Source organism: Oncorhynchus mykiss, chromosome 5 (assembly GCF_057628025.1).
Source record: "Oncorhynchus mykiss isolate SJ-2025 chromosome 5, ASM5762802v1, whole genome shotgun sequence".
Taxonomy (NCBI): domain Eukaryota; kingdom Metazoa; phylum Chordata; class Actinopteri; order Salmoniformes; family Salmonidae; genus Oncorhynchus; species Oncorhynchus mykiss.
Genome location: NC_143026.1, coordinates 29,041,024 through 29,053,364, shown reverse-complemented (window position 1 = coordinate 29,053,364; position 12,341 = coordinate 29,041,024). Strand labels below are relative to the sequence as shown.

The window sequence follows — 12,341 nt, the reverse complement described above, 5'->3', positions numbered from 1 at the left end:
TAAGGCTTTGTATTCAGGTCATAAAGTTAATTTCTTTGCCCCATTTTTTTGTAGTTTTACTTTAGTACCTTATTGCAAACAGGATGCATGTTTTGGAAAATTGTTTATTCCTTTTCACTCTGTCATTTAGGTTAGTATTGTGGAGTAACTATGTTGTTCATCCATCCTCAGTTTTCTCCTATCACAGACATTAAAATCTGTAACCGTTTTAGTCACCATTGGCTTCATGGTGAAATGCCTGAGCGGTTTCCTTCGTCTCCGGCAACTGAGTTAAGAAGGATGCCTGTATCTTTGTAGTGACAGGGTGTATTGATACACCATCCAAAGTGTAATTAATAACTTCACCATGCTCAAAGGGATATTCAGCGTCTACTTTTTTTAATAGGTGCCCTTTGCGAGGCATTGGAAAACCTCCCTGGTCTTTGTGGTTGAATCTGTGTTTGAAATTCATTGCACGACTGAGGGACCTTACAATTATCTGTATGTATGGGGTGCACTATTATTGCACACAGTCCATGCAACTTATTGTGACATAAGTACATTTTACTCCTGAACTGGTAGTTTTGCTCCTGAGGTGGTAGTTACCAGCAGGGCTGGCATTATGGGCAGGCCTTATGGGGCCTGGCTTGCCCTACTGCACCTCCTTTCTGTCCAAATAAAATATTTAAATCTTGATCATTTATTTGACCGAGATGCACGCTTACAAATACATCAATCTCAGATAAAGTATTTGAGCGAGCGAAACAGCGCCCCTCTGTCTCGTGTTGCCAGTGTATCTGATGCTGCCTGAACAAAAATAGTATGGCATGTCATACTCTTTTTGGCCAGACAGCATCAGGTAGCCTACTTTTTTAAGTTATTTTTTTGGACAATCAGATGAAAAAATTTGGTTGTGTTCATGCCATATTAAAATATACACTTGTAACAGTTCAATTAAATGTCTTAACTCTAAAACCCATTAACAAATTACACAGTAGGTCCTGTGAAAAAAAACATGCCCCCTATAGATTTTATTTTACCAATTAAGTCAATTAAGAACAAATTCTTCTGTACAATGATGGCCAAACCCAGACGATGCTGGGCCAATTGTGCACCACCCTATAGTACTCCCAATCACATTTGAATCAGGGACTGTAGTGGTGTCTCTTGCACTGAGATGCAGTGCCTCAGACCTCTGCCCTACTCGGGACAGGTAATCAAATGCCTGTCCAACTGATTTGTTCTGGCGTGGGCCCAAATACGGTTATTGATCAAGTACACAGTTTAGCAGATGTTATAGAGAGTGCAGCAAAATGCTTATGTTCCTTACAATGCAGTAAAACGTGAAGTTGTAAGTAGCAGTTCGGTGCATACAGGGGCTTAGAACTAATTGAGAAAATGCTGATTGACTAATGGCCAACAAGCTATGACAACCATGCTTGTAAACAAATTATAGTGTTCAAAAACCATATTAATAGATTGCTGTTTTCACATTTTTGTATAAATGCTGTTATCGAAGGTAATTTCCTTAGTAGGTGACGTGACAAGTCAGCATGTGAGAGAAGTCTGAGTCTTACAAGTTTCCCACTAGTAATGGCAAACGTGTATAAAGATGGCAGAGTACAGTTGTGACATTTTTTTAGCAGTATCGAGAGTTTTTAAACTATGGGACGCAACATAATTCAAACGCACCAATAAATCTGCACAATCTACTATCTAGTTTTTTCAAATTGCTGGTGTTTTGGGAGCTAGAATTGGATCATGGACACCGTGTTAATGCTGACACAAAAACATAACATAGAGCCATCTATAATATGGCTAACTTAGCAAACTAAGCATTTGTGATAAGTGCATCTTTATGCATGCCTGCTATTGCGAGTTGGAGGGACGTTCAATTGGATTTTCAAAGTAGTATGAGGTATTCCCACTTGGTTATGAATGCAGCAAAATACTATCTATCTACACCGTTTCTATCCAATCTATGCTGTGGCTGAAGTCAGAAAAATAGCAAATTGGCCATCAATTGTAACTATTGACTAAGGATATCAGACCAAAACAGGAGCGGAATGTTTGAAGTGGAACGCCCCATAATATTATTTACTTTTTAAATGTTTTTTTTTCCAGGGCCACCCAGTTGGTGGCGGCAATACAATGCAAATTGTGGAACGCCATAAAATCTCAACGGAGAAGAAGCAGAGTGACATCATTTCCGCAAACATTTAAATTTCCTTACATCACTGATGTGTAATAAGAACCTTACATATTTTTTTGAGATTCATGAAACTTTTATTAATAACTGTTAGCTTGCAGCAATGTTGATTAACGAGGCTTTTCAGAGACAATTATCTACCATTGTCGAGGTATTAGTTGCAGCGGCAGTTGCGGAGATGGGCAGACTCCTCGATGAGTGCTCTGCTTTTGTTATGCCTCTAAAGTTGGTCCAGCAGAATGAGGAAAGTATTTTGCTGAAGAGTAGGCTTCAACGTGTGAACAAAACCAAGACGGTGAGTACACATTTGGTCGGTTGTTGGGACTAAGAATTTGCTGTTGAATGCCGACAAACTAGGCTAGTTACATAATAAACTGTTACTAGTAGCTAGCAAACTGTTAAGGACATACTTTTACAATGGTTGTATTCGTTTGTCACATTCCGTCGCAAAACGTTTTCAAACTGAAACTGTTGACGCGTTTACTCAAGGAAAGAAACGGGGAAAGACCTACCAAGATTTGGCCAATACAAACTCGTTTTCTTTCAACGTTTGGAATAAACTGTTTGCAACGGAAAAACGAAAACACCCCAGGGTTCGTCTGTTGTGATGCAACAGATCGTATACTCCAAACGAAAAACGTTTAACGAAAACGAGTTTTTAATAGCTTAATTATGCGAAGGTCCCTCCCGGTTTTGAAACGTTTATTTGGTTCATTAACGGTTTATGTTGGAAGACGTAATGAATACATCCCAGCTAACCTTAGATGGCTCACTAACATTAGATGGGCACTGAATCAAATATGCTTCTCTCATCTGTGACTGAATTGTCGTTAGCCAACCTAGCTAGCCACCTGAACATCAGTTGGAACCTGCTAGGTCACTAAACTTCATATTTGAATCTTTCAGAGACAATTTTCATCATTCATGAAGATGTTGGGTAAAACATCATTGGAAAAAATGGCCATGTTAATGAAGGTAATCATGGTCGAAAGGGAGAGGACTGCCAAGGGCATGAGCGCCCAGAGGCGTGTCAGTCGGGCAAGGGGGACAGAGGAAGGAGCACCAAGAGGTAGGTACACACACACAGGCTATATCAGAATACTTGAGAAATTAGTAATATCTTTATTTCTAGATATAGCAGATATTAAATGCTTCCACTTACATTGATCATTTAATCATTGGTCATTCAAAGGTGTGAGCTGAAGTATGCTATTTTTGTGTAAATGTATAGCTGTCATCCAAATTAAGCAAGTGTTCTAGACCAGTGGTTTGCAAACTGGGGCTAGGGGGCGTGAGAGGGCGGCAGGGGGGCTGCGCAACTCAGTCCGGCTTTGAACTTACTCTTGAAAGTTGTAATAGTAGCATGCACAAGCTGCCATTTTGAAATTGGGTAGTTCATCACCAGTTCCTCGTTATGTTAGTCGTTGCATACCTTAGAGTTATTTATAACTTACCAGAAATGTCCAGATGAACTAGCCCATGTCGGTTAATTTGTTTTTTTCGTTTTTTTAGTAACTAAAATATCACATGAATGCACATTAGACATTGCAAAATGTCTAATAAGCTTTAAACCTGCTACATTCTATCTGCCAAAGAGGGGTGTAAACAGTTTGTGTCATGAACAGTACTTGGGGGGGGGGGGGCTGGAAGGGAGTCCACCAAGTGGGAAAAGTTTGGGAACCCCTGTTCTAGACCAGTGGGACTTAATGGTGCTGACAGAAATGGCAGGTCTGCTTCTAGCGCCTAAGCAACTTTGCAGCATTTTTGTTTGTTTGTTATTTCTTACATTATTAGCCCAGAATATTTTTTGTGTTATTACTGCAGCCGGTAATAACGTTTGGATATCAGAGCTGCGGTAACTCACCAGCATTACGACCAGGAATACAAATTTCCCGAATTGGATCCTTTGTTCGTACCCCCCAGGGCAATTTTAACTTATTCCAGAGGCTGCTCCAAAACAGAGATGTATTCGGAGTGGACTTCTAGTCCCACTCAGGAGGCGTGCACACCATCCACTGCTTCGGGTATATTACTCGTTCAGTTTCTGGATAATAAAGTAGACGAGTTCAGGGCGAGGATCTACTTCCCAGAGAGACATCAGGGATTGTACCATATGCTGTTTCACAGAAACATGGCTCTGTTGGGATATACTGTCCCTGTCCATACAGCCAGCTGGGTTCTCAGTACATAGCGCAGACAGGAACAAAGAATTCTCTGGGAATAAGAAAGGCGGGGGTGTATGTTTCATGATTAACTACTCATGTTGTGATAACATACAGACACTCAAATGATTTTCTTTACCCAACCTAGAATATTTATTTTACCTTTATTTAACTAGGTTAAGAACAAATTCTTATTTTCAATGACGGCCTAGGAACAGTGGGTTAACTGCCTGCTCAGGGGCAGAACGACAGATTTGTACCTTGTCAGCTCGGGGATATGAACTTGCAACCAATACAAGTCCAACGCTCTAACCCCTAGGCTACCCTGCCGCACTGAATACCTCGCAATCAAATGCTGACCGCATTACCTCCCAAGAGAATTCTCTTTGGTTATAGTCACAGCCGTGTATATTCCCCCTGAAGCCAATACCACGGCTGCCCTCAAAGAACTACACTGGACTTTATACCCACTGGAAACCACATATCCGGAGGCCACATTTATTGTTGCCATGGATTTTAACAAAGCAAATTTGAGGAAAATGCAATCGAAGTTCTACCAACACATTGACTGTGGTACTCGCTTTGGAAAAACATTGGACCGCTGCTACTCAACTTTTCGAGATGCCTACTCCTAATTGACCCATTTGACTAGCTGCCTTAACATTACCTGGGAACAACAAACACAATGAATACTAGGCTGATTTTTAGACATATCTAACTAAAAAGACAAGACCTTTTACAATATGAGTTCATTATATCAAACAATGGAATACAATTCTTAATTAGCTGATTATGAATGTGGCATATTCTTATGGTGTTTTTGATGCATTTCTTTTTAAATACTCATACTGTTTTTTTAGGAGACAGTCTTCATTTCCACAACTACTGCACTGACACTGTCTCTGAGAGTGCTCACCAAGAGGAGGATGACTTTAACCCCCAGACCTCACCTGCCTCAGAGACGCAAGACAACCAGAGAAACATGGAGCCAAACTCAGGCAGGAATGGAGAAGATGCCCAGTGTGGAGGGGAACCTACTGGAGGTATGGGCAGGATGACACTGGATATAGTGAAGTCAATTAGCCATAACGTGTGCTGTAATTTTATGAAACTTAGTACTTAAATCAGTCAGCTAATGACATTGTGGCACCACTACCATTAATTAAGCCAACTTTTTTGAGTCCGTGTTTGATTTAAGGATACTCAGGACAATCAATCAAAACCATTTAATATTATTGTTCCTATGCATTTATAAGGTAAAATGCCACCAATTAGACTGTTAAAGAATTATGTTTGTAATACTCGTTAGCATCGTGGCAAGGAAACAAAACACAAAGCAGCTTTAACTTTAGGCAAATAGACCTAATGTTGAAAACACAGTCATCCAGAGTCCTATTTATTTATTTCCTGAGCTATAGCGCACAATATTTTACATACAGCAAGTTTTTAAAGAACCAAAGAGATTTTAGCCATGGAGAAAATATTGCGATATTGGTATCGTCCCAGCCCTAGTGGGTACATTGTTTGCTGTTTTAAATTATTTCTGGGAAATGTTAGTTAATATCCACCATCTTATTCATACATGTAATGCAGTAGTTTGTTTTACATTTACGCCTCAACAACAACAATGACCCTCTGTTGCAGATGTGGTATTGCTCTCTGAATTTGATCATCAAGAGGAAGTTCACCTTAATCCCCAGCTCTCACCTTCATCAGACCCAGAGAAACAACATGGCAAACCCTCAAACATGGAGCCAAACCCAGGCAGGATTGGAGAAGCTGTCCAGAATGGTGATGTCCAGAATGGTGATTCTTCAAATACAGACCAAAATCCAGATGCAAGTGATGCCACCGGAGCAGTGAAGAGGCCATTCATTTGTGACGTTTGTGGAAAGTGTTTCGATTGGAGATGCACGCTTAAAGCCCACCGTAATCATCACACCAAACCCTTTAGCTGCCCACAGTGTGGGAAATGTTTTGGTACGAAGACTGGGTGTAATAATCACCTCTTGGCGGTACATTCTAAAGACAAGTCCTTCAAATGCACAGATTGTGGGAAGAAGTTTGCTTTGAGAAAAGGTTTCGTCAAACACAGGGATTTCAACCCAACTCTGCATACCTGCACAACATGTGAAAAATCGTTCTGTGGGGAACGTGCGCTAAAACGGCACAACTTCAGTGATCACCCGGAAAAGGCATACATCTGCTCTTTGTGTCCAAAAACCTTTCGGTCATGGCCGATATGGAAACGTCATAAGGCAGAGCACTCGGGAGAAGAAGTATTGCTGTGAAACCTGTGGCAAGCTTTTCTGTTCATCTTCATCCTTAGCCAGTCATCAGAGAACAACTCATAGAGCAAAGGCTTATAGCTGTGATGTATGTACTAAAGGTTTCAGGGATGTAACCAATTTCCAAAAACATATGACCTCCCACATTAGAAAAGGCCATGTTAGTCTAGAAAAAGCTTTTGCCTGTAGTGTATGTGACAAATGTTTCTCATGTGCACGCACTTGGCGATCATCTGACCATCCATATCGGAGTAAAATGTTTTGGTTGTAGCATATGTCACAAACATTTTCGTCTTTCAACCAGTCTCAAAGGTCATATGACTTTACATACTGGAGAGAAACCATTAGTCTGTGATGTATGCAGCAAGCGTTTCCTTCTCCCACACTCTTTTGAAAGACACAACCACCCACACTGGGCCTCCCGGGTGGAGCAGTGGTACGTCTGTGACGTTTGTGGCAAACCTCTCCCTGATGCAGCTAGGCTCAAATGGCATATGTTCGTACATACTGGTGAACAACCTTTTGCCTGTGATCTATGTGGCAAAAGGCTCAGTGACCCAGGCAATCTCAAAAGACACAAGCTGTCTCACACAGGGCAGAAATTGTATGTTTGTAATACTTGTGGTAAAGGTTCAACAACCTTTAAGATACATCAACGGAGTCACACTGGTGAAAAGCCTTACTTGTGATATTTGTGGGCAAGGCTTCACCTCCCATGTCTACGTCAAGAAACACAAGATGATTCACCTGTCATCTCAACATCGTTCAAGACCGCAGAACACTGGGCCAAAGTCACATGTCTGCAGCTACTGTGGTAAAGGCTTCTGTTACAGATCTGTGTTGGATCAGCGCATGTGCACTCACACAGGAGAAAAACCATTCAACTGTCTCATTTGTGGGAAATGTTGCATGTTTAAGGCTGCTCTTGAAATACACGTGTACTCACACAGGGGAGAGACAATATGCTTGTAATGAATGTGGCAAGAGTTTCTCCCAGAGTAGTCATTTAGTATCTCACCAGCATCTGCACACTGGTGTTAAAGCATTTGTATGCTACAAATGTGGGAATGCCTGTAGCCGAAATCTGAAAGTTCATAATTACAAGTTAAACCAGAAAACAGTCCATGGACAGAATGTACAGGATTACTGAAGAAAACCACTCACATGATCACTCTGCATAATAGGATTGGCTTACTTCATAGATGTTCAGTTTCATATGATGGCGGAACCTTTTAAAACCTCTTGGATGTTCTGGTACCGCTTGTTACCATCATGATCACTTATAAATTGATAGCGTTGGTTCCCACGGACGCAGTAATATTTTCTGAGCCTGATGTGCAATCTGAAAGGACTTAAAGCTGGGATGTTTTTCCTACCATTTCATTAGCTCGTCTGACTGTCCAACTCCTGTCTGAGCCCCACATTGCACCCATTGATAAGAGGTCGACCGATTAATCGGAATGCCCGATTAATTAGGGCCGATTTCAAGTTTTCATAACAATTTTTAATCAGTATTATTGGACGCCTATTGTGGCCAATTTTTAAAATATTTTTTATAAATGTACAACTTTATTTAACTAGGTAAGTCCATTAAGAACAGGTTCTTATTTTCAATGACTGCGTAGGAACGGTGGGTTAACTACCTTGTTCAGGGGCAGAACGACAGATTTTTACCTTGTCAGCTCGGGATTCGTTTTTGCAACCTTCCAGTTACTAGTCCAACGCTCTAACCACCTGCCTTACATTGCACTCCACGAGGAGCCTGCATTGCAGGCTTGACTACCTGGCAGCAAGAAGCCAAGGTAAGTTGCTAGCTAGCAATAAACTTATCTTATAAAAAAACAATCTTAACACAATCGCTAGTTAACTACACATGGTTGACGATATTACTAGTTCATCTAGCGTGTCCTGCTTTGCATATAATCGATGCGGTGCCTGTTAATTTCTCATCGAATCACAGCCTACTTCGCCAAACGGGTGATTTAACAAGCGCATTCGCGAAAAAAGCACTGTCGTTGCACCAATGTGCACCTAACCATAAACATCAGTGCCTTTCTTTAAAATCAATACACAAGTACAGTGGGGCAAAAAAGTATTTAGTCAGCCACCAATTGTGCAAGTTCTCCCACTTAAAAAGATGAGAGGCCTGTAATTTTCATCATAGATACACTTCAACTATGACAGACAAAACGAGAAAAATAAATCCAGAAAATCACATTGTAGGATTTTTAATGAATTTATTTGCAAATTATGGTGGAAAATAAGTATTTGGTCAATAAAAGTTTCTCAATACTTTGTTATATACCCTTTGTTGGCAATGACAGAGGTCAAACGTTTTCTGTAAGTCTTCACAAGGTTTTCACACACTTGCTGGTATTTTGGCCCATTCCTTATTTTCCACCATAATTTGCAAATAAATTCATGAAAAATCTACAATGTGATTTTCTGGATTTTCTCTCATTTTATCTGTCATAGTTGAAGTGTACCTATGATGAAAATTACAGGCCTCATCTTTTTAAGTGGGAGAACTTGCACAATTGGTGGCTGACTAAATACTTTTTTGCCCCACTGTATATATTTTTAAACCTGCATATTTAGTTAATATTGCCTGCTAACATGAATTTCTTATAAATAGGGAAATTGTCACTTCTCTTGTTCAAGCAGTATATGCAGCAGTTTGGGCCGCCGGGCTCGTTGCGAACTTTGAAGTCCATTTATTCCTAACAAAGACGGTAATTCATTTGCCAGAATTGTACATAACTATGACATAACATTGAAGGTTGGACAATGTAACCACAATATTTAGACTTAGGGATGCCACCCATTAGATAAAATACGGAACGGTTCCGTATTTCACTGAAAGAATAAATGTTTTGTTTTTGAAATGATAGTTTCCGGATTCGACCATATTAATAACCAAAGGCTCGTATTTCTGTGTTATTTATGTTTAAATTAAGTCTATGATTTGATATTTGTTAGAGCAGTCTGACTGAGCGATGGTAGGCAGCAGCAGGCTCATAAGCATTCATTCAAACAGCACTTTCGTGGGTTTGCCAGCAGTTCTTCGCTGTGCTTCAAGCATTGAGCTGTTTATGACTTCAAGCCTATCAACTCCCAAGATTAGGCTGGTGTAACCGATGTCAAATGGCTAGCTAGTTATCGGGGTGCGCGCTAATAGCGTTTCAAACGTCACTCGCTCTGAGACTTGGAGTAGTGATTCCTCTTGCTCTGCAAGGGCCGCTGCTTTTGTGTAGCGATGGGTAACGATGCTTCGAGGGTGGCTGTTGTCGATGTGTTTCTGGTTCGAGCACAGGTAGGGGCGAGGAGAGGGACAGAAGTTATACTGTTACACTGGCAATACTAAAGTGCCTATAAGAACATCCAATAGTCAAAGGTATATGAAATACAAATCGTATAGAGGGAAATAGTCCTATAATAACTACAACCTAAAACTTCTTACCTGGGAATATTGAAGACTCATGTTAAAAGGAACCACCAGCTTTCATATGTTCTGAGCAAGGAATTTAAACGTTAGATTTTTTACATTGCACATATTGCACTTTTACTTTCTTCTCCAACACTTTGTTTTTGCATTATTTTACCAAATTGAACATGTTTAATTATTTGAGGCTAAATAGATTTTATTGATATATTATATTAAGTTAAAGTGTATATTCAGTATTGTCATTATTACAAATTTAAAAAACCCTCCAATAAATTGGTATTGGCATTGAAAAATCATAATCTGTCGACCTCTAATTGACAAAGCACGTGGCTGCAATCATTACATCGTAATGCCGCAGGAGAACGTGGTTTCATCAGGGTAGTAGAGATCGCTTTATAGCAATTAATCTAAAATAATTCAGATTTTTAAACACGCTTTCTGTTTGTCATCGATGGACAAGCTTGAGCTCTGTGAGACATTCACAGCGATGGGGGCAGACGTTTTGATCAAGAGACCTTCAGAAAATATTCACATTTTCTGTAACTAAACATACAAATATATATTTTAGTTATAAGGAAGGTGAAATCTTAGTTTTATTTGATTTTGTTATATTTAGAAAGCATATAAGCCATATAAGACTTATTCATACACTTTTGAGTTGGAAATGCACAAAATATTTCATTTTCTTATCATATTTGTACTGTGTACTTGAGCTTGTGTCCTCCAAAGTGACTACACCTCAGCAATATACAGTATAACTATTTTTACCCGAAAGGTGAGATTTTAACCTTTTCTTTGAGTATGCAGCGTTGCTAGTTTATGGATTGCTCATGATAAAAAATTACTTTTGTAGAATACGTAGACATTTTCAATTACAATTAGTTACATTTAACTGGTTTTAATGATAAATGGCTAGTTCATGCTCAGGATCTGTAAATTAACTAACCACCTTAGTTAGGGTGGTACTCTTTAAGAATAAGTGAGACAGGTTTCAGTTGAGGGAGTACTAATTTATTTTCATGAGCATGACTTTATTTCTATTACTGCATATTGGATGACTGTCATTCATATTCCATTCACCCAGTTAAATGTAACAGCAATAGGTTTAGGCTACTATATGATACTCTAATTTTCTTTATACCCATCCTGAGTTTGCTACAACCTAGCCTATGAATGAAAGTTTACAATGTAGATGCACACAGGTCAAGACAAATTTGATGTGACAGTTACATTCAATACCACCTTGCACACTCTTGCCTGCATCTAGCTGATAGGTGGTGTAATCATTAGTCCATCAGTTGCAAACAAGAGTTTCTATTGGACAAATTCAGCTATGTTTATCCCCGTTTTGTTCCGTTTGCTTCTGTTTAAGAAACGTTTTTCAACAGAATCGGCAGAATGAATACACCTGATCATGCGTAAACACAGTTCAGTTTCATAGAGCCACGTTGTATTCTTTCTCGCATCTACGTTGTGCTCTAACCTCCTTTCACCTCTTCCCTTTGCTTGTAGACTTCAATGCACAACACATCAGCTGTACCTGACCAGTCGAAATAACCTTTCCAAGCCAAACCGCTACACAATGGGGTGGCAGCGTAGCCTAGTGGTTAGAGCGTTGGACTAGTAACCGAAAGGTTGCAAGATCAAATCCCAGAGCTGACAAGGTAAACAACTACAATCATGCAGTAAAGTTAGTGTCCATTCAGTAAGCAGTTACACCAGCAGGCCACGGTGGCAATAACTTAGTAAAACCAAAAGCTTACGTTGGAAGAGTTCCTGTGTATTCTTGTTTACACTGTGTTGTAATAGCCTAGCTAACATAGCATCCCTAGCTGCATTTGCTAGCTACGAAAGTGGAAAAAAATACTTTCTCTCTTGCTTCTCTTTCGGAAGAAATTAATTTGTTCAAAACTGTTAAACTATTTTCTACTACTCAACACATTTAATGCATTTCTAGCTAGCTGTAGCTTATGCTTTCAGTACTATATTCATTTTCTGATCCTTTGATTGGGTGGACATGTCAGTTCATGCTGCAAGAGCTCTGATAGGTTGGAGGACGTCCTCTGGAAGTTGTCATAATTACTGTAAGTTTATGGAAGGGGATGAGAACCATGAGCCTACTAGGATTTGTATTGAAATCAATGTACTCTGAGGAGGATGGAAGCTAGCTGTCCTCTGGCTACACAATGGTGCTACCCTACAGAGTGCTGTTGAGGCTAATTCACTGGGGATATGTCTCTTCTTCCTCCTCTAAGGTG

General features: G+C 39.8%; 1 protein-coding gene across 1 annotated transcript; it reads left to right on the top strand.

The window, feature by feature from the left end:
* The first annotated feature begins 2,210 nt into the window (after window positions 1-2,210).
* On the top strand, window positions 2,211-6,910 carry zo6 (Oocyte zinc finger protein XLCOF6). Its single transcript, NM_001165175.2, is given in 4 exon segments — window positions 2,211-2,483; window positions 3,095-3,257; window positions 5,211-5,393; window positions 5,995-6,910. Coding segments are annotated over 4 exon segments (1,185 nt in total). The 5' UTR covers window positions 2,211-2,291; the 3' UTR covers window positions 6,642-6,910.
* The last annotated feature ends 5,431 nt before the right edge of the window (window positions 6,911-12,341 follow it).